We start from the raw sequence: 27,980 nt of genomic DNA on the forward strand, positions 1-27,980 counted from the left end.
TGAATGTGTCTGCTGAGGGTGTTTCATAGAATGAAACGCTGAAGCAGCCATCGTAGGAAGCAGCTGCGTTGTGTGCCGAAGGCGGCTTTGATGATGTTGACGATGAGGGTGAGGAAGATGATGCCCGTGGTCAGATTGTTCAGGATGTTTAACAACCGCTGACAAGAGGGGAGGAGGGTCAGCTCAAAACGAGCTGCATCACGCACACAACACACACACACACACACACACACACACACACACACACACACACACACACACACACACACACACACACACACACACACACACACACACACACACACAGGCCGTCAATGACCATGTCACTCTTTCATTTTCAATTCTTAAACCATCTGACCAATTGCTGGTTGGTCCTTTGGCCCCGTCCATTCATACTGAATAAAGACATCAGAGTACAGAATACTGTAGTTGATTAGTACTTTAAGTAGAACAATAAGTCACACTTCTTGTGTGTGTGTGTGTGTGTGAGTGTGTGTGTGTGTGTGTGTGTGTGTGTGTGTGTGTGTGTGTGTGTGTGTGTGTGTGTGCAGAGTTTAGTCCTACGTTGAATGTGTCACAAACTTGATCTACTTTCCAAAAAAAAACAAAAAAACATGTCCCTCTTATCCCTACGTCAGAAAGTCAGTAATGCATCCTGGCAAAGAGGCCGGTGCGCTCCATCCCAAAGATTGAAATGAAGATGTTGGAGACGAAGATGAGAAAGATGATGACAGTTGTGGTGTTGTTCAGGCTGTCCAGGCGCTTCTGGTTGGTCTCTTCGTTAACATCTCGCCGAGCTGCAATGAGCACACACATGTACACACACACACACACACACACACACACACACACACACCAAAAACAAAAACTACACAAAAATAAACGGGGCAGAGAAGTATTCCAATGCCAATGTTTTTACTTTTATCATACTTGATATATGTTTTTTTATGTTGCACAAAGAATATGTTTGGTTGCTGCTAACTATACCAAAATGGACATGTAAGTGGCTGGACTTCGACCTACAGTGCCTGTATTTTCACAACAAATCAAATGTGTCAGTTTATTAGTATGTTAATATGATTGGTTAAAAACATGGAGCAGGGATTACTGAAGAAGGTGGTCTTTTGATTGGCTCACCAATGATGATGATCAGGACTCCAGCCACTATCTGGAGAGCCAGGGAGAAAGAGATGAGCGTCAGGACAGCAGCGTAGTACCTGAAGAGGAGAAAGAACAAAGTTGAGGCAAGGAAGTTGAACTCTGATAAATCTCTACAATATTTTAAGAGTATATTTTCTCCTTGACCAAAAAGGTCCTTTCTACTTTTAACTGAATTTGCGGTGGAACTTCTTCTATACAAACTAAATGTAAAACAGTTTGGTCATCTCCCTGATCTCTCTTTGCCGCTCAAACACACTTACTGTACCTGTATCCAGCTCCCTGTTCAATGACGGTCTTCATGTGTGTGATGTTAGCCAGGAACAGAGCAATGTCCAACATGCCCTCAGCTGCTGTCTTTTTCGTGGCATACAGGTTCATGTTCAGATTAGAGGATGAACCTCCCTGAAAGAGAGAGATACAGAGTTCAGATTTCAGGAGGCCATTCCCACCTTTTGCACCCTTACGTTGAGCTTTTACTGTCAGAGCTAAGACTAAGTTTGACTCACTAAAACTGTGAATGTAGTATACTAAATGCACAGCTTCTTAATGGTTTTTACAAACTCAGTTGTCCACTCATCATGTCTGTATAATGACTTTTGTATCTGCGAAAAAGTTCCGCATTATTGGTTTCTTTTTACTTTTCTTTTTTTTGTTAGATGTCAAGATAATTAACTTATGATCTGGAGATACCCGATGAAATAAAATGATTGCCCCTGCTCTCCCTATAATGTGCCATCCACATGAATCCCATCAAGATCTGGCCCACATGTGAGAAACCCCTGCTACGGGGACATCTTGTAGGGACCGGACATGTGGCTGTCACTTCAGCTACATAATGAACCCTTCCCCTTTGCTTCCTTTAAAAGACCGAAGACAGAGGGCAATAAAGAGAGAACAACAGGAGAAGGTGAATGAAGAAAATAAAATAAGAGTGAAGACAAAATAAGGGAGACAGAGAATAACAAGTGCCAAAGAAAATCAAAGAGAATCTCCAAGTTACTTTTCTGTTGTCTGACCAGAAGAGGGCAGCAAAGACCAAGAATACTATCCGAATACTGCCAGAAAAAAAAAGCATAGTCTGTCTGATAAGATGAAGTGTGTTCATAGTTTTATTTATTTATTTTTGCAACCAAATTCAAGCCAGAAATCACTGTCCAAGTCAACAACATATTGATTTCATTCGGCAGTACATTTGTGATCAAAATATAACTCTTATCACTGCTTAATGTAATAATTAAACCATACATAAATCATCACCGTCGTCTCAGAAGCCACTCCACTGTATTCTAGAAAGTGTTTCCCTTTTTTTGGTGGCTCAAAAATAGAAAATTATGAATTTTTTTTTTTTTCTCGTGGCTAACCAGCTAATTGCAGCTCATTTTCTAGTGGTTTGAAGTAGTTGCCTTTAAACTGATAAAGAGTTGCACTTTGTTACGCATGAGATATTTCAGAAATCGACTGTGTGTGTGTGTGTGTGTGTGTGTCTGTGTGTTGGAAGAAGAAAGCCTTTAACATCATTATAAAGCCTATCCAATTATTGCTCTGCTATAGTGCACGGACTGCAGATGCACATATTGGATTACTTAACACTGAGCTATACATTGAAGCATTCTGTCCACAAATGGATCATTTTACCCGAGGCTGTGTCAGTGTAGTTTGAAACAGTGCAGTCTGTTTTTCTTTAGGCTCCACAGAAACAGAGATGCGTTGAGGGAAGACATAGATCACATTATGTACTGTAAAGCCAATCATGTGGACACTTGGGACACATTGCCTATTTTATGACCTCTCTCGGCTGTAATGTGCTTTACTGCTCCAAAATAAATAGAACATTGACACTGTGCATGTACAGTAACTGTGTTTTTATGTGTTAAGCCACTTTTGCCTCTGCAAGTGTTTGGACAACACTCATACAGACTTGTTCATTTGAAGCATACTGAGCCCTTAATCAGCAGTCAACAGTTGCCATGTGTGCACATAAGGAAGCACTCTAGTACTGGACTGGAGAAGGCACACGTGCTTGTGTGGTGCATGTAAACACAGTGTGGGCTGAGATCATGTGTCTTGGTTTCATTTCTTTTACTCGGACAACGCTAACTCTTGCAAACTTGTATGTAGCTAACCAACAGTGTCGACCGATAGCACCACAAATCTACTGAACAGCTCAGCAGTGTGTTTACATCCCCTACCCTCTCGCCCATGAATACTGGCACTGTGCACTTTGGTAACAAATATTTTCCATTGACAGTGTTCATATGAGGTCTATGTCTTATCATACTGTAAGCGTGCCTTGATTTATGGAACAAGATGTTGATTCTTTTTTTTTTTTTGACTCTTAGAGTGCCACAAAAGCAAAGCAAACCCGGCCCTCTGTGTAAGAGGAAAAGTATGTTTGTTTACTGATCCCAGGATTTAATTTAAAGTCTAATTAACATCTTTCTGATCCCCATCAAACTAGTACACATGTGGTATATTTTTGTGCTGGAAATCTTGATTTCATCCCCCACACAGCCTGTGTTACAGTACAGTTTGATCCAGACTGGTATAATCTCCCAGAAATTATGAAGCAATTCCTAGAACTGTAAGACTGTCAAAACACTATGAACACATGTACCGTGGCCTTTTGTATGTTTTTTCTGTGTGTGTGTGTGTGTGTGTGTGTGTGTGTGTGAAAGACAGAGAGAGAGAGAGAGAGAGAGAGAGAGAGAGAGAGAGAGAGAACTGAGTAGAAAAAAGAACGAAAAACATGAGGAAGTGAAAAAGACTCAGATATATAAATGGGCAGAGAGTGAGAGAAGACGTATGTACTGTATTTATACTGGCCTGTTTCCATCTTTTCTCCTTCGGGGACTCGTGTGGTTACACTTTATCAACATCAGCCAAAACACACACATACTTTTACGGAATACTTTTACACACACACACACACACACACACACACACACACACACACACACACACACACACACACACACACACACACACACACACACACATGCAACTACTGATAGCCCAACCAAGAAAAAATTGGAATGGCCTACATACAGTTTTACAGGCCATGTGTGTTCACTTAGTGCTTAATCTGAATTCATGAAATTATTATTTTACCCTTTGTTTTCACCGTAGAGATAGGAGAGGGATAGATCCTTATTTACAACAGAAGAAGTGGTTTGCACGAGGGCAGCAGGGCTACATGCATTTATCCCCAGAAGCTGTGAATTACCAGTTGACCAGTTGACTAGCTGGCTCAGCTTTTGCTTTTGAGGAATGAGAACATTTTTCTTTCTTGTTTTCTTAGCTTAGCTTTCTCCGAGGAACATCAATTATTACTTACAGTATTACCCCTAATCATTTAACAGCTACTCACTATTAAGGGCCAAACAGATACAGCATAGTAGTGTGATTCATAATTTGATCCCTAGAACCAAACCACTTACTTGGCTAAACACAGTAACAACGTCTAAGGCTAACAGTAGAAAATATTAATAATAATATCATATATATTATATAACTCCCTACACAGTACTGAGCAGTGTCAGTAAAATGTACTTCTGTACACACAGAAGTTCTCTTTTTTCCCCACTGGTTTTTGTGGACATATGATATTTATAAAATGAATGCTTCCTAGAAATCCAGAATCCTTGTAAAACTTCCATTCCTGAAATTCACTGATTCACAACCTTGGGCCCAGGGCCATATTACATAATGTACACACTCCCACACCAGCCCTGCACACATACTTAAACCACGTACTGGATGTATACCTGTATGTGGCACATACAAGAATATGTTGTTCCACATGTACAGGTACAGGTATAGTATGCACATTTGTGCCACCAATATGCACAAAAACAACTGCAAAGTCTTTACACTTCTAACTGCACATAAACACACAAAAATATACACTAGACCACATGAGGGGCCCCCCCTCAACCTCACATGAAGTGCTCCTCCCCTGGACTCCTATTGGTTTCTATAATAGCCAATAGGAAGGAAAGCCCAGCTAGGAGTGGAGCTCTGGTTTTCTTTGAATATGTTTTTTATTTTTTTTTACTGTCAGTCTGTCTCTCCATCTGTCTCAGTGCTCGCCTATTTGACAGGTTTTTTTTTTCTTCTTCTGCATTTTTCCAAAGCTCTCTCTGCCCGAAGGCATCATCTTTCTTTTTGGCTTTAATATAACTGCCATTTAGGGTAAGGGAGCAGGAAGAGGGGAAGGAGGAGAAAGCAGAAAAGCAGATGAAGAGAAACAGATAGCAGCACAAAGAAAGGAGTCAGCATGAAGGGAGGAAGAGAGGCAGTGACAAAGAGATGAGTTGTGTTTTCTCTTGCTGGCTAACTGGAAGCAGAACAGTGTCTGAGTTACTACTTACTCGAATGATTTGGGCTGTAAATATGCTTCAGTTTTTGCCTGAGACCCTAACCCTAACCTTTCAGATGACTTTTTCCACATGATTTTCAAAGGACAAATCACAGGTCAGTTAGATAACCCTGATCGGACTTGATAGCACCTGTTTAAAGTTATAATCCTGAAGATTTCATTATATCAAACAATTGTTATGCTATTCATGTCATTTTTTCAGATGCTGCCCCAAATGTTTATTACACGCGTCATTTTGAATGGAACGCTGGACATGTATTATTAATTATTAAAACACACCTGGTGTTACCACCAGAATATGTCAATGTTGTGTTTCTACAGAGCAAAACTGAACTTTTTCAGGGTCGACAGTGTTAACAAATGTTTCCACTTCTTTTCATGTTTTGTTAAAGGGCCTAAATGATGGAAATACTAAGGGGTTTGCCTGTTAAAGCTAAAAAAAACAAAAAAAAACATCACCCAGAATTCCACTGACCACTGAGTGCCAGGCAAACATAATTTCTCTGCATTTTTTTGTGTTTGTTTGTTTTAGTGGACACGGGTCAGCACGTGAAATGCCTGTATGTGTGTGTGCTGATGATAGGTGGGGGCAGTGGGCATGTCAGTGAATAGACTTATTATTTTAGAGACAAACAAACACAAATCAACACATGCACACAACCACATACACTGGGTTAGAGTCAAAACATTTATTAGGTGAACTTTGACATGGAAAGAAAAACAGAGAGAAGGCTGTTATCTACACAGACACACACACAATCACACACATCATTTCTGTCCGACTCATGCAGTAGGTTCACAACTAACCCAGCTCTGCCCCGTGGATAACTATCCTCCTGCTGACTGACCGGTAATAAGCAAAGCTGGCATGAGGAACAAAACTGTTACATGATTGTGAGTCTTCCTGCTGAGTTCTTTATGTCACTGTGAATCCACAGGCCATTTTAACACACCTCTTTGTACATTTTTACTCTTCCCCTCTTCCTCTCCTATTTGCTTATACATAAACCATTGTTTTCTTCTTGACTCCACTGCCTGCATTCTGCTTTCATAGACGGATAGAAAGGCACAAAAACTGTGAAGTGATAGGACGAAATGACATACTCTTCTATACAGAGGATTGTAATTGGCAGGAGTAAAAAATAAATAGTGGGAATATGGGTGTATTACACACTACTCTGATTATAGTACTGTCAACACTAGTTCTGGTTTCAATCAAAAACAGAATAACAAAAATATTCTCATCTTTAACCACCTTTCTTTTAACTATGTTCTCTCTCTTTACTTCTTTTCATCTATATATGTGATCCTCCTGTCCTCTTCTGCCTCTCTGTGATGATCAAAGTATCTTCCTTCTATTATCCAATGGAGGGCGAGCTGTTACACAGCAGGATGGACGCCTCAGTAATTGCTGGGCAGGATGTATGCAGAGTGTGTGTGTGTGTGTGTGTGCGTGTGTGTGTGTGTGTGTGTGTGTGTGTGTGTGTGTGTGTGTGTGTGTGACTTTAGTTCTAGGCCTTGAGAGTGAGGACATTTTTGAACATTGAGACTCATTTCTTCTAAGGTCTGTCTGTCTAGAGTTAAATTTAGCTGTACTCAAATACAGCCTTCTTTACTTGAATATTTCCATTTTCTGCTTTTTTATAGATCTACATGCAGAGGGAACATATTATACTTTATACTTAGTTACTTAGATGCTTGTTACTTTACTTTTTTACATAAAATCACATGATCAGTTTGTAAAATATAATGCTTTGTTACAGATTAAACTACATAATAATCAATAAAGTTGTTAATAATAGCTCCAACTTGACCAGTTACAAATCATTTTTAAACACATTTGTGCATCGGGATAATAATCAACAACAACAATAAAATACAATACAACTCTGCCAACTCCTGCTGTGTAATGAGTATTTTTACTTTTAATACTTTAAGTACATTTTGCTCGCTACATGATATGTAAGAGATAGGAGCACTGGGTAAATTAACAAACCACACAACCTCAGTGACCTTTGATCTCTCACCCCCAGTGGGGAGACACTTGACCACACAGACCCTAGTCTATAGCCTCGATATTCCACTTCCGGGATTGCTCCGGTGCTGCAGGAAATTCCGCCGGATGAATGTGTTGTCGCCAATGTCCGTTTCCTTGTGTTGGAATTTTAAACTCCGGTCGATCGATGAGGACTATGGTTAACTGCTCCTCAGATCTCTGCATGGTAAATTGAGACAGCTAGCTAGACTATCTGTCCAACCTGAATTTTCTCTCGCACGACTAAAACAACTTTTGAACGTACACGTTCCACCAAAACAAGTTCCTTCCCGAGGCTATTTTGCCGTTCGGAGCATAGCGCCACCCATACGATCGTGATTGGTTTAAAGAAATGCCAATAAACAAGATCACATTTTTCTCCCATCCCGGAATGCTGTGTGGACTAGCCAGACCCTCCTCTGCTCTGCAGCGTGTGGATGACCCACACACAGCGCCATGATGTCACTCACAAACATAGAGAATAACGTGAACATTTATTAATTTGAACTATGATTTAACATGACACATACAGACACAGAGTAACTGCTACATTTGACCACATGAGAGTGTATTTGTGTGTTTCTGTGAGTGTGTGTGTCTGCATTTGAACTTCTATCTGTCATGTGGGAGTACGAGTGATCTAATATCAGTTGACTCTCTGCATTCCTGACCATAACCACATGGTGTAACAGAGTTTCCCATATCAATGACTCAGCCAGCAGGCCCCTCCGGCCCCTGCAGAGGCATCCTACAGAAACCTTACAAAGGGTCGCATTTCCAATGGGCAGATTTTACAGATATGATATTACTCTATACAGCTTTTGTTGCTAAATTGCCACACTGATGGTCAAATGAAAGAAAAACAATGACTTTTGCTTTATCGCAGACAGGAAATTTAGCATCATCATTTCTCTTTTCAGGCATTAAAAGGACATTTCTGGTTTATACAACCTACATATTTTGTTTTGTGGTTTGGGTTATCATTGCAGGAACAATAGGATTGAAATCATCAAGTGAACTGATGAGATCTGGGAATGCAGCAATATGAAGAAAAAGAAGTCTTACAGGACAGAACAAGAAGGCCTTGGTGTTATTATAATCAAAAACCCAAGTTCTAATAAACCAGAATAATCTTTGTACAGAAAAGGTAGAAGGAAAAAGTTTTTATTATTATTTGTCACATACAATTGTACAATACAATGTAGTGACATTCAGTTCCTGCATTTGACCCATCCTAAGTATTAGGAGCAGTGGACAGCTGCATACAGCATCTGAGGAGCAACTTGGGGTTCAGTGTCTTGCTCAAGGACACTTATACATGACATGTGGCCGGAGAAGCCTGCGATCGAACCACCAATCTTGTGTTTGAGGGCTGACCCTCTCTAGCGCTGTATTTGGGGTTTGTGTTAAAAATACTAATCGAACAAATTGGCATTGTGTTGAGGAAAGAGCTGTCTAAAATATGAGGCAGACTTTGCCAATAGCTCCAGGGACTATCAGTAGTTGCATGTGTGTGTGTGTGTGTGTGTGTGTGTGTGTGTGTGTGTGTGTGTGTGTGAAAAAAAGCCCATGAACACCTGGTTCTCCACTGACGTCAGCCATGCTGGAATAGTCTGTTAGGTAAGAGGTTGACACATATATATATTATAGCATCCTTTGGCATGCTAAATACCTTTAGAGAAATGTGTGCCAGATGTGTTGTGTGTGTGTGTGTGTGTGTGTGTGTGTGTGTGTGTGTGTGTGTGTGTGTGTGTGTCAGGTGGGGTATGCACGTAGTGTGTGCACCATTGGTGTGTTCTTAATCACACTGCATGCTGTCATGGCAACTTTGCAAACACACACATAAACAGATATGTTGTTAGTGTTGAGAGACACTTTTTTATAGTGGCAACTTAAGTTACAGTAACTTCACTGTTGACAAGCAGGAATGACAAGTATGTAGAGCCTTAGTTGCCTCACCTCTTCCAAGCAAATTCAAATCTTTTGAATGTATAGCTCAGTCAGATTAGTGTCAAGGAGACCTCATATGGGTCTCATTATAATGACAGAAGATTTACACTAATAGCTTCAACGTACAGTATGACCTTGTACTGCAGCATTTCTTCATGCCTAGATTTCACTGCAAATGTGCAAACGTGATCATCCATGAAAGAAGCAAGAACACTTTGACACATCTACAGTAGAATGCATGGGATTTTTCCAAATGTGTCAGTAGCTGATTTTTAAACACATAAAAACAAATTCACACACAAAGACGGGATTTTGGTTAAAATGCCACCACTGGCTTTTGGCCTGTACTGATATTCGGAAACTTAACCACTACACACATAAAGAGGTAGCGCTGGTATGGTATGTCTTTATTCTTTTTTGTAAAATTTCGAATTTTTACAAATACTTTGGTATTGTTTTCCAGGTCGGAACGTCATGTCCCTGTCCTTAGTCCTGTTTAGAGTCTAACGAAACAAAGAATATTTTTTCCGAAATGTACTCTTTTTACACACACACACACACACACGCGCACACACACGTGCGCACACGCACACACTCACGCACGCGCGCGCACACACACACACACACACACACACACACACACACACACACACACACACACACACACACACACACCAAGTCATACGCCCTGCTTTTACTAGAGGAAATTCACATGCACTTTACACAATGGCATGTAAAAAGACCTCGGTCCCCTCCGGGATGATTTGTGGAGTTGTAAAAGTAGACTTCTCATTGTTGAGTGTTTGCTTGAAGCTTTTATCACAGTCAAGACATGTTTGGATAGTGGACGGACTGATGAGAGTCTTTGTGTGGACGAAGATCGCAGCAATAGCTGGAATTCCTTGTTTTTCTTTGTGGTGTTTAACCTATCATAAAGAGGTGCATGTGGGTATGAACTTTGTGAACCAGAGCATCACAGACACTGACAATAACCTGTTGCTGAAATAAGCTTGGGCCTAACATTTTGCAGTTTTTTACGATCGCTATGGCACTTTTTTCAATACTTTTAACAACTTTCCTAAACTCTTAACACAGTTAGCACAACGTCTGTCTGTCTGTGACATTTCTTGTTGCTTTGACACAAAATGCATACAGTTAACACAAATTTTAAATGCTTGAACTTCTTTTATACACAAGCTCCACCAAGACCAAAACAATGGATCTTTACTGACAAATTTACAAATGCTTTCACACTGTATGTCAGAACAGATAACATCATGTTCTTAACCTAACTTAAAGGCTAAAGTCAAAGTGAACAGCTGATCAGATTGTAAATTGAAACACAAATATATCCCCTGCATTTTATACATGCATTTATTGAGAAACAGCTGATTGAAGTTATTCAAACAGATCAATCACAGCTGATTCCCTTCTAGGAAACACACCACTCAGGTGTTGAGGTTCTTTCAATCACATGATCATATGGTAGTACAATAAAAGAGGACCTATTTGAACAATATACTGTAGATGAACACAGAAAATAAGAAAAATGCCTTCACGAGGGAGAGGAAGAGGAGTACCAGGACAATTCTGTCTCTGTCTCCTTTTTTCATAAACCGTACATTCTATAAAGCTACTCTGAGATGGGTCATTCATTTTTTGTATTGAATCTCTGCAGCAAAAGAAACAAAATGGTGGCTGGGTTGGCTCAGTGGGTAGAGCAGGTGCACATATACTTTCTGAACTAGCTGTCCTGTCAAATAAAGGCGGAAAAGCCCAAAAAACAATCTTTAAAAATGTAGAGAGGCTTCAAGAGAAACTGCAGTCCAAAACACAATCTATGATCGATACAATATACTATTATCTATTGTATAAGGGCAGACCTGACACATTTAAAATAATGCAGTTTCTGTAATTCCATGGGATGTTAGTGTTTTGTATGACATTGTTCTATGATTGACTAAATGTTCCTGTTGGGAGAGAACATGTGTTTGTGTTTTGGAAGAATTATTTGACTTAGAGATATTTGACACATGCTTGCATTGTTTTGGTAAACACAGTGTATTGTGTTAGTGAATTATTTTGAAAATCAGTGTTGGAGTTTAGTTTACAATGTGTGATTTTGTGCATGAAATGCACTTTTTTGCCAACCGTGTGTTGTAGGTGTGTTGGTGCGTTAAGAGTTCAGGAAAGTTGTTAAAAGTATTGAAAAAAATTGTCATAGTGATCGTGAAAAAACTGTAAATCAGACCTAATACAACAGTGTTGTCATCAAGCTGGTAAATTGCATTTTTGCTTGCCACCATCTTTTTAGTAGATCTGAGGTCAACGGTGAACTCAAGGACCATTCAGGGGTGCAGATGTTTGCTCCCGAGGGAGCTGGTTGCAGACCCTCCCTTTGAAGAAATGCTGTCTCTATACAGCGTACGACTCTGCTGCTGCAGCACACAGGTCATTTCAAAGTTAATTATTGCATGGAACAAGGTTTAGACCATAAGATAGTTACTGTAAACGTTTCACGAGAAAAAGATACTCGGAATATTCTTTAAACAGCCTTCAGTTCTTGTGAAAAAACACAGCAATGCTGCAGTGCTACATTCAAGGAGGACAAAGGGGTGATGATAACAAAATGATATTTTGCAGTGAGGTTAAATGTGCGTTCTTGCGTTTTTGTGTAACTTTACAGTGAAATGTAATGTAACATTCAAGGTGTCCTAGATAAGATGCGAGATATTGGATTGCTTATCTGTGGTCAGCTGATGCACCACATCCCACATTATATTGTGATCATCATCTTAAAATATCTTGTTTGCTCATTTTTACAGGAGTGTTTTATGATCCAAATTGAAAGAAATTAACCACCATATTTAAAATACAGGATTGCAACCTGGTATCACTGACAGGTCTATGGGTCTTTTATTTTAATGTAATGTGAGTTTTTCAGAGTATGAACACAGGCCTAATCTATATTTTTAATGATAAGTTGACAAATACACATTTAAACGCACACCATACAGTGCATGCTTAGATTGATTGTAGTTTGTTTTCTCTTGCCTAAACCTACACAGAATTGAGAGAATGAAACAAAAGAAGAAAAGAAAACGGTTGGGGAGAGCATGAGGCTGGTGAGCAGGAGAGAACTAAATGGGAGAAAGAGAAGGGAAAGTTAAGGAAGAGAAAAGAGAGTCATTTGAAGTGGAGGTTATCCAAAAATAAAACGTCAAAGGTTGAATCTAAGAACATCCCTGAACTGTGCACGTGTATTTGGTGGGATAGCTGGACTTAGACCTCAGCTGTTCTACCTTCATTCCAACGAAGACACTTAAATGACACCTCAACTTCTCCAAGACTTTAAGCTCATTTAAGTCCTTCCACTAAAACTCTCATTACGTTTTGCACCACCATTTGTCATTTTCCTTCTATCCAACTCCTCATACTCCTTAAGCTGCTCCTTCATATTAGGTAAATCAGTTTAGTTTTGATTTTGTTGTGCAACCCTGAAATAAATTAAAAAAAAGGTAAATATTTGATCGAAGAAGGTTTTGATCATATGTTGTGGGAACTGTTCTATCTTCACCCTTTTTCCAACTACTACCATCTCAAGCTGAAAAAGTAAATTTGAGTTAAAACACCAACAAACAGCTGGAAATTGAAATGTCCATGACTTGCATGTATGGAGAAGAAATTGCTCTTTTATCCTACAATTAACACCTACAATAACACACAACTCAGTGTGGGTGGCATACTGGTTAATGGTCAGGGAGAACAAAACTCAATGAAGCGTCCAAAACAGCAACAAAATCAAGATATGAGTCATGTAAGCCTTAGAGTAGAGTAACAACTGCTGTGATTACACAACATGTGCAATTATAATTCATTGAAGCCAAAAAGTCAGTTGGCCACAATTGGATCTTGATTGACAGTCACATTAGAGTGCCTGTATCCAAAACAAACACAACAACAAGAGTGTGGGAGGGACATACATATTGTATCCTGTAAGTAGATGTACAGTACGGTTCGTGTGGCTTTGTTTTGGAGTTGTGCCTCAGGGGCTGAGGTGTGGTGTGTGAACAGGTGTTATGAAAAGAAACAAAGATGGAGGAGTGACATTTTAACTTGTTTTCTTAGTCGTGTCACTTATTTTCTCCCACAGATGAGCCAAAGTCTGTTTGGAGTTTAAAACCCCCCATTGGGCACACAAGCTTTCATGCCTTGACCATGTGTGGCATCCCAGGACATTCCTCCCAGCGGCTTCCTGGCTTTTTAATGGCTCGGCCTTCATCACCATCCACAACACACACTTCCTTCCTCTGTGTTTGTGTGTGCATGACGGCATTTCTGCTTCCCGACTTCCACGAATGCTGCTGTTTTGTGCCAAAGCTGAATCCCAAAACGTGAGACATTTAAAGAAACAGACAGATCTAGACACTGCCTGGGGTGAAACATATGTAAGAAAAAACTGTGGAAAAAATGTAATCTGTGTATTATCAACAGATGAATTCTACCAGAGAATGTGTGACTGTGAGTTTGGGAGGAATTTGCCACTTAGGGGCATTATATCAAACTTGTTTATCTTTAAAGGTCACAAAGGGACAACACAGCAGATAATAAACACCCAGCAACAAAATGCATGTTTGCAGAGTGAAATACATTTCCAGTAATGCATATTTTTTTCACCTTGTTTACTATTTTTAAAGGGGCACTTTTACATCAATCTAATAATGGAAGTTCTACAGCCTGTGACAGTTGTATGAGACAACAAGTCCTTCAAACCATATGTACCATATACCATAGGTATACCCTCTAATACAGGGGTCTCCAACAAGTAGCTTGCGAGCAGGTTTCCAGTAGGGCTTTGACTTTTGCCCCAAAATCATATTCGAAGTTCGTTTGTTTATTAATATTATTATTCGAATATATTTGAATATTTATTAATAATATTTTGACCATTTGACTGGAAGAGCTCATACACTTGTTTGCAAGTTGTGTTGTTTGAAGGCAACATTTTCTTTTGTTGCATATTTTAAGTGTTTTGGCACGGTTAGAGCCTTTTGCAAACAAAATGTGTCATTTTGACCATGAGTGCCACTGTTTCAGCCTGTGTGTTAACTGTTTTGAAAAAATATGGAGTTTGAGTTGACTGCTGTGTCAAAGCAATCAAGAAAAACTGTAAATGCCTTCAGTAAGACCTATATTGGTATAAGTTGTATATGTTCTGTCCACCAGAGGGCAGTGTATCAGTCAATGTCAATAGGCAGGCAATTATGTTTTCAGAAGAAAAACACATTGCCGCAACTGTTTTTAAAAAAAAATGAAAAGTCAGACCCTGGATTAAACACAAACTTTCGACAGGAATTTCGGAGCTTTCACCGTAGCCTACGTAAGTGGTCTAATGTTCATACTTGTGCGCTGGTGTGTGCATCAAGCCGGCGTGTGTGTGTGTGTGTGTGTGTGTGTGTGTGTGTGTGTGTGTGTGTGTGTGTGTGTGTGTGGGGAGTGTGTGTTGTGAGAGAGTGACGGTGATTACCGGTAGCTTCAGAGCGAGTAGCGACTCTAGAGACAAAGTGAGAGAAACAAATCGTCTCCCCTGTGTTTTCTGACCACGGTGGGAAATCTGTAATCTGCTAATCATAGCTGCGTTTCATAAATTAGCACCCCTAGCAGTGGCAGGAAATACGACCCACAGGAGCGTTTTCCATCCTCATACCTAAACATAACGGTCGTGGTTTTAAACACATTGTTAACATTGTCAAACGGTCACAGTTTGGTTAGGTTTATGCACAAAAACTACTTAGTTAAGTTTAGAATGCAGTTACTTCACTTCCGTGCGTACGGACATGATATAATTTGGCACATGACATAAAACGTGATGTAATTCTCTTTGTTCTGTAAAGTTATAACAACTCTCTGTTTACTTTTATTTTCAAACGGGGCACAAACTCTGGTCTCCTGGGTGAAAGTCCTGTGTTTGTTAGACCCATCCACCACCCTAACCTGTTTCCTTACGCGGATTGTGGTCTTATACTTTCTTCCTGCTTTGCTCCCGTAACAATTACTACGGCCACTAGAGGGGGCCGCCTAACAATAAACGTAAACAAGGGTCGTAATTGCTGCTTGTGAAAACGACCTATGGGCACTCCAATGTGACTGTAAATGACTTTTGGGATCGTTTTTCGGGGGAGGAAAGTCTTGTAGTAGACAGACTCTGGACGAGTCTGAAAAAGCCTGAGAGAATTACGCCGACTGAAAGCAATCTCAGTTTGGACTAGGAGACTACAAACCTGCATCACAAACTGGAGTTGTGGAGTTTGAACTTCTCCGTTCCAGTAAACTATTTTGCATGCATAAATGGAACAGCGTTTGTTAGCAAATAGACATTTAAAGTTACCAACACAGCCTCATTGTTAAAACTCAGTTAATATTGCTGTGGCAATGTGGTAATGATCAACATGGATCTAAGACCTCTCTGATCAAAGCTACTTCAACAGCCCCTTGTGTAATTTTAGATAACCACAAGACTGTGATGTACTTCTACTGTTGGAAAATAAAGGGTTTAATGGTCATGATGGAAGTTTTCCACTTAGACAAACCTCTGAACGTTCAACGCCACGTCTGCTCTCTGCTTTCACAAATATAGAGTACTGTAGATGCACATCCTCAGTCAGTTTAAATAAACTAAATAAAAAATCAATTTACATTGAAGTTTCTTTGCTGTCAAGCAGTTACGGTAACAGAGTAATGCGCATATAAATGTAACAAAGGGTAGACAGTAGGATTTGTCCTCTGGGGACCATAAATGTCTACACAGAATGTCATGGCAATTCATCCAAGAATCTGAGATATTTCACTCTGGACAAAAGTAGTGGACCCCTAGCATTGCTAAAATGCTGCTAAATGTTGTTTTCAGGAGAAAAATAGAATAGTTTTATATTCTAGTTTATAGATGAAATATATAAAAACCTATCTATCTACTATTTCTATTATTCTGTTTATTTTATCATTTTTACAATTTTTTCAACTGATGAGGTCAAAGGGTAGACAGGGTTTTCTGCACACAAACACACACAAAAACATAAAGGCACGAACAAATAAATGGAATAGATCAGCAAATTTCAGGCGGGGGATTTATTTACGTCCCCAGAGGCTCCTAAAGATGATGTATATGTTTGCACAGAGCAGGCTTATGCAGACAGAATACTAAGAAAACAAATGCTGTGAAACATGTTATGTTGTGTCCGGTCATGTGAAAGTTTCAAAATACAACATGTGAGATTAGAGCTACATGCTTGGTAAAGTAGTAGCCAAAGCATATCGTTTTGGTGAGTATAAAATGGAGATGCAAATAACTGCTAATTAGCAACTTCATAGCCAACATTTTATTTTAAATGCCGTCCAATTTTCTGTCCAAAGAATGCACACCAAAAGCCGACATTTACCCTGCCTAAAGTATGTCTTCTTCTTCTTCTTCTTCTTCTTCTTCTTCTTCTTCTTCTTCTTCTTCTTCCATCTTCTTTTAAAAACAAAAACATGGATGACAGTTTTTACAAGTAATTGTAGAATAACTGCAAAATGTGTGTGTGTAAGTATTTCACATGAATTAAACACTAATGAAAATAGGAAGTTTATTCCCTTAAAACTTGGTCGAAGCCTTCGTGGTATTACACAGAGGACAATTAATAACAGAGCCTTTGTTTCACTTTTAGTGTGATCTCATTGTGTTCAAATCAACAATAGTCCCATGAGCAGCGCGGGCACCGCTGGACATCAGCGACGGAGACTGGATGAGGTAAGACAGAACCTCACCCACCTCCCACACTCGTTCTTCCCCTCCATCGCTCCAGCTCTGCTTCCACTCTTTCCCTTGAACACATTTCAAATCACAAATGACCTCACACAGCTACATCGTGTATGCTTATACACAAAGCTTAAAGTCATGCTGTTATGTTCTGTTATTCCTCATACAGGCACACACTCGCTGGCAGCCACATACGCAACATATTTACATGTTCATAAACATATACTGTACATATGTCAGCTGGACAGTTTAGACAGACACACGCTCGTAAACCCACATGCGAGATTGACCAGAAACATAAACGTACAGGATCTTTCCCACGCACATACTTTGTCTTAACCGATGACCTAACGCTCGTGCTGGATGAAGGTAAAACATAGAGAGAGCGAGGTCTGTATTGACCTTTAAATTCACATAAAGAAACACATACTCCATACCCGCTGCATAGCAACACATTTTATCAACAAACACAAGAGGTCAGATTCTGTGTGTGTGTGTGTGTGTGTGTGTGTGTGTGTGTGTGTGTGTGTGTGTGTGTGTGTGTGTGTGTGCAGCCCGATACATTTTTTTCCCCTGATTTCTACATGCCAAGTGACCTCTTTTTCTCTTCCCCCTCTCTTTCTTTGTTTTCTATCAATTCACACTCTTTTGCTCTCTCGTTTGACGTCTATCTTAAAGGAATAGTTTACAACATTTTGGATTATTCGTTTTCTTTCCAAGGATTAATAAGATCGATATCAACGTTGCATCTATGCAAACTTACAGTAACATGCAGTACACATACTTTATGCGTTATACACATAGACTGTTTATACAAGATTATACCCCCACCACAAACACTCTCTACACAGTCTCTAAAGCATTGTATATGTTAATAACATTGTAAATGTTTTTGTATATTTCTATGTGTATACTTTTCCCCAGATGTGTGGCCACACGTGTGGCTGTGTCTCTATATGTGTTTGACTGTGATCCAAGCACAGCACACGGTACATAGTCCTCTATGACTTACAGATTTAAATGTGGAGTGCATAGCGCCTCAAATCGATAAGCTACGCACAATTGTCTGAAAATAGAAACATCTTTATAAATTCTAAGAAAAACCATTTAACAGCTACATGTGTTTTTTTTTTTTATGAGCAGGGTGTGTAAACAAAGCTACATGGAAATGCTGCGAAAGGACTGACACACAGTGCACCTGGATTTATAGGTCTGGTGTGCATTTTTGATTTATGCGTATGTGTGTGAGTTATAGTGTTTTGAGTTGTATTATCCCAGCAGGGGAGCCTTGGCACCAGAAAGGGGGTTTCCTGTTCCTTCTTGGAAAATACGACTGGAACAAGTGGATAAGGAACAAAAGTGTGAGACAACACTCTTGTCCAAATGCTGCAGCTAGTGATTTATTTCATGGGTAATACAGTAATAAATTCAAGGTTTTAAGATGATTGTTTAGTTAGTTTGACAAATAATATCTTGAGGAAATATATCATGAAAGTCTTTCACTGAAAAGAACATTTAAGGAGATGTTGGAGTCAAGATTTTAAATCCTGCTTAAGTGGAAGTAAAGAAGCAGACTTGTGTCTATGATGAGAATACTTGTGCTTTATATCTGCTGTGTTTCACTCTGTGACACAACAATTGTGGGTTTGTAAAAGAGAGAGAGTAGGAGACTGTGTGTGTGTGTGTGTGTGTGTGTGTGTGTGTGTGTGTGTGTGTGTGTGTGTGTGTGTGTGTGTGTGTGTGATAATCTAATTGTTTGTATCTGGTCGGATCTGAAGTTTCGTCTGGTATCACTCATCATGGCCCGTTTGCACATGTGTAAAACCTTCTAAAAATCTTTTCACGTTTCTGCACACACGCAAACAAACGGCAGCGATTAGGGCTCTATTCCCATGAAGCTGTTTCAGATTCAAACCGAGTCGGCTGTCATTTCCCCCCAAGAAATGAAAAGAAAACACATACTCCCCCCCCCCAGACAGAGAAAAAGAGGAACAGTGCGAAATGCAAAGAGGAATGTGTTAACAAAGAAATAAGAGAGAAGAAGATGAATGTATGAGGAAGAAAGAGAGACAGAATTGGAAGATGAACATAAAACAAAGCATAAAGAAAGAAAGATAGTAAGTATGATAAATAACACACACACACACACACACACACACACACACACACACACACACACACACACACACACACACACACACACACACACACACATGTTTTGGCTTATACAACTGTAAATACATATTTTCAAAAGTAGATAGTAAAAGTACACTTGAAAAAGCTTTCAACACAGTCAGTTTCTCAGAAACCTATCTTAAATTAAGCCAGTATGTCTGATGCCAGTAAGCAAGTAGAGCTGATTACACAATTCACAGTGCTGACAGTGACATATGTTCCTGTTTCTGTTATGAGACGACTGCAGGAGTAACAACAACAATGAAATGAGGACCTGGGGCCTGTTTCACAAAACCAAGATAACGGATTAAGCCGGGATTTCCCTGTTATCCTGGATGAATTTAGCCTTGACTCAGTTTCACGAAAGCGGAGGCACATAAATCACCATGGAGATTTATTCTGTGCAGCTTGCCTGCTCCCGACCAGGCTAACAGCCAGGCTAACAGCTAGCCTGGTCCTGACAGCCAGGATTTATGTAATCCTGGAGCCTTTTCTGATCACCCAGCAGTGGTTTTACCCTATTGTTATCAGCCTGGATTAAAATACAACAGGTGCATATTGCTGTTCATTTAAGTACTGTTATTAGCCTATTTAAAGTTGTGACCATTATTCTTTTTAATAATTATTCATGTGACAGTCATTGTTACTGTTATATTGCTGTATGAAGACTGCTGTTCATATTGTTGTTAGAAGTTCGATGAATATATTATGACAGTTGTTGAGATAAGTAGAAAAGGCTAATCAAATTCTAATGTGTATTAAATGAAGTCTGTTACTAAGGGCAATACATGCAATGCTGTACATTTCTATAGTTGACCAATGCACCTTGAATTATTTTAGTTGATTAATTTTTTTTTAAATTCTTTAACAATAAGGATCATGTTTGTTCAGCTTCCATGTACATTGTATTTGGCATTCTTAGCACACAATTTGTGTTGTCCAGTAAACTGGGTCTATAATTTGGGAGGACTGTACAATTTAAAGAACACATCCTAATTGTACAATCCTCCCAAATTATAGTCTTAGTTTACTGGACCAGTAACTATCTAGTGATGTAGGCTACTGTACATTCATGTAACAACAGGGAGAGGACACCTCAGTGGTTTTTGACCTTATATTTGCTGGGGGCAAATAAGTGATGAATATACTCTGTTCCATTCATGTCTATGTCCATATATACAAGGGAGCAAGGCATATAATATGTAGAGAAGGAAACTCGTCCTCTATAAAAAATAAAAGAAACGCGAGAAAAAGCGTGGCAGATAATAGGCTAGCGGACAGACTGAATGATAGTCTAAAAATATACATTTACGAACTACTGCGCTTAACTGAAACCATTCAATGAGTCACTTGTCATTTGCAAAAACTAACAGTTGTAAACTTTGCATTAAAAGCGAGCAGTGGAAGTTAATAAGACTTAGGAAATTTATATTTTAGCCCATGATAGAGAGGGAGGAACAGAGTGAAAGAGATATTTACGCATCATATTCTAGCGTTGTAGAAAATTGATCTTCATGGTAAATTTCCTGAGTAACATTATCTTCTGCTTACTTTTAAGGCAAAGAGTACAACTGTTAATTTGTGCAAATGATTAGTAGCCTAATCCTTGAATGGAATGATTATGACGGTTTCAATTCAGAGCAGTGGTCAGTTAATGTCTATATTTAGGCTACTTATGTGGTCGGTCCGTGATCGTCTGCTACGCTTTCTCTCGCTGTTTCATTACAGCGGCTGTTTCTTTTATTTGTATACAAATAAAGTGTTTCACGTCATCATACTTCCACAAGAAGCTGCTGCTCACTCTGTATAAAGTATGTACAATGCGTATTCTCCATTTTGGCATCAGTAAATCTGTGATCGACCTCGCGGTCTTTTGAGGAAAGCCGTGGACGCGCATCTATCTGAATTACTTCAGCCTGGCTCAACCTAGTCGCTCCTCCTCAGCCTGGCTTGGCCGTCGTGAAACGCACCAAGCCAGGATGCACAGATTAGACTAGGTCAAGCCTCGCTATATCAATTATCCTGGATTTATATATTCTGCTTTTGTGAAACAGGCCCCAGGTCAGGAATCCAAATGTTATTGAATGTTTTATTGGGTGTAGGTGTGGAATGCTGCCTTTCTCCCTTTTCACTAGGCCCTGTTTCCAAAATTAACTATGTTTTGTGTCTGCTTAATCCTTGATTTCAGTATAATGTTTCAGTTTATTTGATAAATTATAAGTCAGTATGTATAAAATGACTGGCCTAGATCAGCTGGAGAGTACATACAGGTTCGCCTGATTAGGTCCTTTCAGTAGGGAGGCGCTGGAAACGCCTAAGGTGTAGTAAATTACAGTTCTGTAATATCTGGGGTGCCCATTGTTGTGTGAAAAATTGGATCTTTTAACCCTGTTTTAGTTTTGCAGGAAAACAATCAATCAGAATATTGAGTTTCATTTCTCAGCCTTAAAAGTTGTAGTTTGACAAAACAATTTCACCTGAAGGTCCACTTACAGGCTTTTTCCTGAGCTTTTAGAAGCATCACATAGTCTTCATCAGGTCGAAAGCTCCACAACAACTACCAACAATCTACAGGAATAAACTTGCATGCTTACCTACCAAGAAGTCCTAAAAGTGCTACAGTATGACATCGAAATATCCACAGAGCTCAACAGATCCATCTCCATGACAACTGAGGAAACTCCATACGCTAAAGAAGACGGGTGACAGTAAGTCTGTTAACAAGTCACTTGGGACAGACTTGAGACATATTCCGATGCCAAGTCAATCACTACTGAGCACAATCTGGATATTAGGTACAGTACAATATACTCAATCAGTATATATTCTGTTTCTGTTTAAATGTTCAAAGACAGACAGACAGACAGACAGACACACACAGACACACACACACACACACACACACACACACAGCCTAAAACATATATACTATAATTTGGACTTACAAAGCAAATATATTACACACATATTACACAACAAAACAACATAATTTAAAACCCGAGTTTGGTCTCGGGTGAAAGTTCCCGGAATCACACACACACACACACACACACACACACACACACACACTTTCTCGTACTTCACACCCACACTCAGAATGTGGCATTTGCCATGTAGGGGCCAAGAAGGGGTTACACACACACACACACACACACACATACACACACACACACACACATACACACACACACACGTAATGTCAAAGAGAGGCAGCAATGTATTCTGGGACGTGAGAGAAGTGGGAAGGATATGAGAGAGACGGTGGTCATGAAGGGACACACAGCACCAGACATTAAAGCAGACGGAAGAAAAACCTTTTTAGTAAACAAGTTGTTATTCAAAGGAACGATTCAGGAGGAACTTTTTTTTAATTATCTTTATCATCTATTAATATGATTCTTATTGTTGGCATGATTGAAAACACATTAGTACAAGAAGAGTTACACCAAATCATTTGTATCTCTGTGACATTTTATATTTTTCTTATTGTCAACAACTCCAGTATCAAGCTGCAACCAACAATGAATTGATCCTGCTAATAAGTATCGTCGTGCATTCAAATCTTGATATAGCTCATTCGTCTGCACCAAAGAACTCCATTGTCGTCCAAAAACCAATGTTTGCACTGGGTGGTATATTCCTTCACCATGAACATGGGCACTGCAGATTATTTTGAGATGATCAAACAAACTGTCCTGCTGCTGTAAATACTTAGAAGCTAACAAAAACTGCAGCTGAAAATAGTCAACAACAAACACCCTCTTTACTCCCGTTTGAGTAACATTTGCTAAAAACTACAATGCCCAGCTGTTTAGGTAAAAAAAAAATCTTAAAAATGAAAGTATACATTTGTGAGAATAAAGGTTTACATCTTCAGTAGGATGAAGAGGCTTGGGGCAGAGTGCCACAGAGAGAATGTCGCCTGCCTCATCTTTCAAAGGTAACCCACACTAGATCTTATGGAGGAAAAGCATTACTTCACTGACCCTCTATAGGTTAATTGAACTTCTGACCACACCCGTGATCTCAGCTGGCTGTGGTCAGACACAGTGCTGTGGTCTGTAGTCTTTGTGACCACAGCCAGACACAAATACAAATATACAAAATACAAATTGTGACCTCTTACACCAGATGATGGTCTCTATTGTTCACTTTTTATTTCACAGAGTTTGATCGTTCTCTGTCTTGGAAACATGGCATGCTTGGAGAAGCTGTGTGATTCCTATTAACTTGGTATCAGCGCTCCACGCCCTGTTGCTGTGCTCTATACATAGAAAGTGACTTAGAGGTGTAAAGCCTCCACACCATAGAAATAGATTTATCATGGCAGCTTCACATAGGGCCCAGCTTGAAAACCTCATAAATCCAAGTTTAGCAAATAACATGCGTTCCTTTGGACTTGATTTGAAGCTATGCTGAGTGAGTTATGTCTGGATGTTGAGAAGATGTCATGAACTCAGAAAGCCCATTCAATATCAAGAAGATCAAGTAGAAATCCACCAGCATCAAACTGTATTTAAAGTCCTATGTGACATACAAGGGTTTCATCTCACAGCAGATTATGTAAAGCCAGCTCATATCCCAAAAGGACTTAAAGGGTAAGTCCAGATTGTTTTAGTCAAGTTAATTTTATAAATAATATCTCTTATAGACAAAACACTAAACTACATCTAAGGTGCATTATGAGTACTGACCCATGGCACAAATAAACACACTATATCAAGGTTTTTATTGGTTTGTTGAATGATACCAATGACTCACCATACCAAGTATCAGATTTCTGGGTGTGAAAACTGAAACACTGGAGTTTTTAGCCATTTAATAACAACAACAAATTAACCAATGTCTTCATAAATCTTTATAAATCATTCAGACTTTATACTTGATTACATCACAAATTTGAGTTTTTTGCACACTGAATTTTAGAGAGTTGTTCATGTTTACCAATATTCTTGGACTGTCTTCCATTCATGCACAGGTTTTTTTTTTTTTAAACATAGCTTTTTCTATGCGTTTTGTCCTTTCATCCACACACAAACGCCATTAAGGTAATTGAAAACTGAGCTTTTGGAAAACTCTGGCAAGGGTATAGACTTTTATAAATGCTGTTTGTGTGTTGTCGCATAGACAGGGAAAACAGAGTTTTTAGTTAGTATCGTCAGGGTGTGCGCTGTTATCACCTTTGTTAAGCGTCACAAATGAGCCGACATTTCTTGCAATGGCAGACTAGGCCAAAATAGTGATGGTAACATGCTTGCTATCAGAACTTTTTACATGTTTACACATAAATGTACAGTTCCATTGTATTGTGGAACAGAGGCATCAGAATGCGCTACAGAGGTTTACTGCTACATAATCCAACACGGCCACGACACCGACCCTGCCACCATATTCACCGGTCTTGGATGAGAACGTTGGACTTCTAGTTGGTGGGTAACCTTCTGGTAACAGCTTTTTTTCAGGCTTCTGATTGGCCAACATTTTCTTTGTGGGGTTATATCGCTGCCTGTAGGCTTTGCATGCTCTTGACAACGCTTCAATTGTGTTTTTGTGTTTTCATGGGGACGAATATTTTTCTAAACAGTGCATGTGTGGATGGGATTTTTTTGAGAACGAAAGAAGGAAAAAAACCTTGTGTCAAAAGAACCTGTGTACGTGTGGATAGGTCTTAGACCGTAGAATAACATGTATGAATTAAAAAAAAATGGGTGTAGTGCCCCTTTAAAGACTTTTCATATCTATCACCAGTGGCTTTATATAGGCAGTGGTGGCCTAAAGGTTAAAGAAGCGAGCGTGTGACTGGGAGGTTTCCTCTCAGTGAACCTTCCCTGAATAAATAAAGGTTAAAAAAAAAGGTTTCAGATTGTAAGGGAAACCACATCTAATTATATAGCTGCTCTGACACTGCCAGTGGCTCTTACTCTAAAATATACTGCAACCCTCACACCTGCGTAATGTAGTGATGATCGCATCAATCATGCACTTAAACACTAGCAATGACATACCGGATGTGTATCATGCTGAGAGAGCAATTTATTAAACACATCCTGTATGCACATGCACATTTCCACTTTTCTCTCTTCACATCTGCTAACATATGATTAAGCAACCAGGGTTGAAATGAATAGTTGTGGCGAGGACTTGGCATCTGTGAATGTTAGCATTTACATTCTGAGCCACATGATATGATCATTACTGCCACAACTAGTGGCTGATGATGGCCAAATGGTGCCATACGCTCTCAGCTTATCTGTGATGAAGGACGCTATAGGTCTCTGCTATGGTGGTCTTTACCATCATTCACAATCCATATTAGTCATTTTAATTGTTGCTAATTGCAGCTAAAACATACAGCAACTACTGTAACAGCTTTATGTGGTTACAATTATCACTGTGACAAGCTATCCCAGAGATTACAGATAAACTGTTGTTTCAAAAAATAGTAATATTGTTCTCATTGATATGAAAGTGTGACTCATCAAACAACAAGAGGGAGATTCAGGGATTTAAAGTGTGTGTGTGTGTGTGTGTGTGTGTGTGTGTGTGTGTGTGTGTGTGTGTGTGTGTGTGTGTGTGTGTGTTTAGTTTAATGAATGAACAGAACCAGCATTCATGAGAGGTAAATTTGGACATGGTTAGCAAGCAGCAAACCTATTTTTGTTGCTACATAAATTCATACTGCTGCTGCTGCTGTAGTTGTCATCCTGCTGACAGGAAGTGAAATTGCAGATATGGGATTTTTTCCTGAATAGCATTGCTATCAGGTAAAATGTACAACTTAACTGAAAGTTGACTTTTTGACTATACCTTTGTTAGTGAGTTTTCTTGGGATATTGTTATTATTATTATTGATTTACAACAAGCAGAAAAGCCCCCTAATACCTGCCACAAGATCTCCAAATAATCAAATCTAAATTGTTACAGTGACACAATAATCAAGCCTTGGTCATTCAAAAAGCTTGTTAGAAATGATCTAAAATAAAATATATAAGATTCCAGACACATACGCAATATTCACATACAATTAAAAAGTAGATTTAGTGCGGAAAATCTATTGTTAGTTACTGAAGAAATTACTTAATTTTGCAAATTATATTTGCTTCTTGACAAACAGCAGCAATACTGAATGAACAACATTTTAATTTCAACCACAACTTTAAAATACTGTGAATAAGGTGTATTTAATGTGAATGGCGCTGAAGCACTAGGTGACTTGTACATATGCACATGTACATATACATACTGTACGCCACTCAGCTATAGCTACACCTTTTCTACCACATCTGTCACTGTCTCACTCATACACCCCCCCCCTCCCACAAACACAAACACACACACACACACACACACACACACACACACACACACACACACACACACACACACACACACACACCTTCTCTTGAGTAATAGCACTTTGTTCACTGGAGACTGTGTAGCTAAATATACCAGTAACTGATAGCCTGCTGGTTGATGGGCATGAAAACTGCTGGCCCTGACACTGATTCAGAAGATGAATCACAACAGACACCAGGAAGAGTGTGTGTGTGTGTGTGTGTGTGTGTGTGTGTGTGTGTGTGTGTGTGTGTTAGGGACGCTATCTGTATATCTATAAGTGTAGTGAATGATGAGTCAGAGGATTATTTGAAGAAAGTGCAACACTGTTTTAAACAATGCCAAACTAAACTAAAACAACTACAAAATGTGATACTTTAAAAATAATACAGAAAATGCATTAAAAATTAATACGTTGAAGAAAAAAAAAGTGTCTTCTCAAAAATAATATATTAGGTCCCCAACCCTACCTTGACCCCTTTTTTCTTGGCATCAGTAAGTACCTGCTCTGTTGACCCGCAGCACATTAGAGGACTTTATTAGCCTTTGCACCCAGGCTCTAATTGATATTTGATGGATGTTGCAATCGTAACTTGGTCTCAGAATAGAGTATGGACACTTAGCCAAACCCAGAGAGCCACACAGCAACCCCTCTGATCCTCAGCTCTCACTATGGCAGGACATACCACAGCTCTGCGGCAAAGCTAAGACAGGAGCAGTGATTCAGAATCATAGATAGACCAGGACTGAGAGGAAGGGAGATGAAAGAGCGAAGGGAAGAAACAGAAAGGAAGAGAGGGAGAGGTAGGAGAGGCTATTGCTAAACAGACAGAAAGATGCAGCTATATAACAACTTCATTCACATTTTTTCTTTCTATGTCTGTCCCATTTGTCTCTAGCTGTCTCTTTTTCAGTCTCTCCCTCTTTTTCACACACTTTTCTCTCTCTCTGTGCACTAACCTGCAGAGGGCCGCTGGCTGGCATGGTGGATCTCAGCGATGTCAGGTCGATGTCTCGGCCCTGCTCCCCTCTCTCTGTCTTCCCAAGTCCCTGCATAATAAGGCCCGAAGTGAGCAAGCAACCAAGCACACACGCTCAAGTGTTACCCCCACAGCGATGAAAATGCTAATGCAAGGATGGCAGTGGTCTTT

General features: G+C 39.5%; 1 protein-coding gene across 1 annotated transcript; it reads right to left on the reverse strand.

The window, feature by feature from the left end:
- On the reverse strand, nucleotides 1-27,885 carry LOC144512192 (ninjurin-2-like). Its single transcript, XM_078242793.1, has 4 exons — nucleotides 27,790-27,885; nucleotides 1,427-1,563; nucleotides 1,138-1,217; nucleotides 1-193 (listed from the first exon to the last, which is right to left on the reverse strand). Exons 1-4 carry the CDS (start codon nucleotides 27,883-27,885, stop codon nucleotides 24-26), a joined length of 483 nt encoding a protein of 160 aa, XP_078098919.1. The 3' UTR covers nucleotides 1-23.
- Between the last annotated feature and the right edge of the window lie 95 nt (nucleotides 27,886-27,980).

Source organism: Sander vitreus, chromosome 23 (genome assembly GCF_031162955.1).
Source record: "Sander vitreus isolate 19-12246 chromosome 23, sanVit1, whole genome shotgun sequence".
Classification (NCBI taxonomy): domain Eukaryota; kingdom Metazoa; phylum Chordata; class Actinopteri; order Perciformes; family Percidae; genus Sander; species Sander vitreus.

What these genes read in the sequence shown, in the direction of transcription:
- LOC144512192 (XM_078242793.1), bottom strand. Translation starts at nt 27,885, where the DNA reads ATGCAGGGACTTGGGAAGACAGAGAGAGGGGAGCAGGGCCGAGACATC. An exon ending in GAACAGGGAGCTGGATACAG is followed by an intron (nt 1,218 to 1,426) that starts GTACAGTAAGTG and finishes TCTCCTCTTCAG; the next exon opens with GTACTACGCTGCTGTCCTGA. An exon ending in AGTCCTGATCATCATCATTG is followed by an intron (nt 194 to 1,137) that starts GTGAGCCAATCA and finishes TGCGTGATGCAG; the next exon opens with CTCGTTTTGAGCTGACCCTC.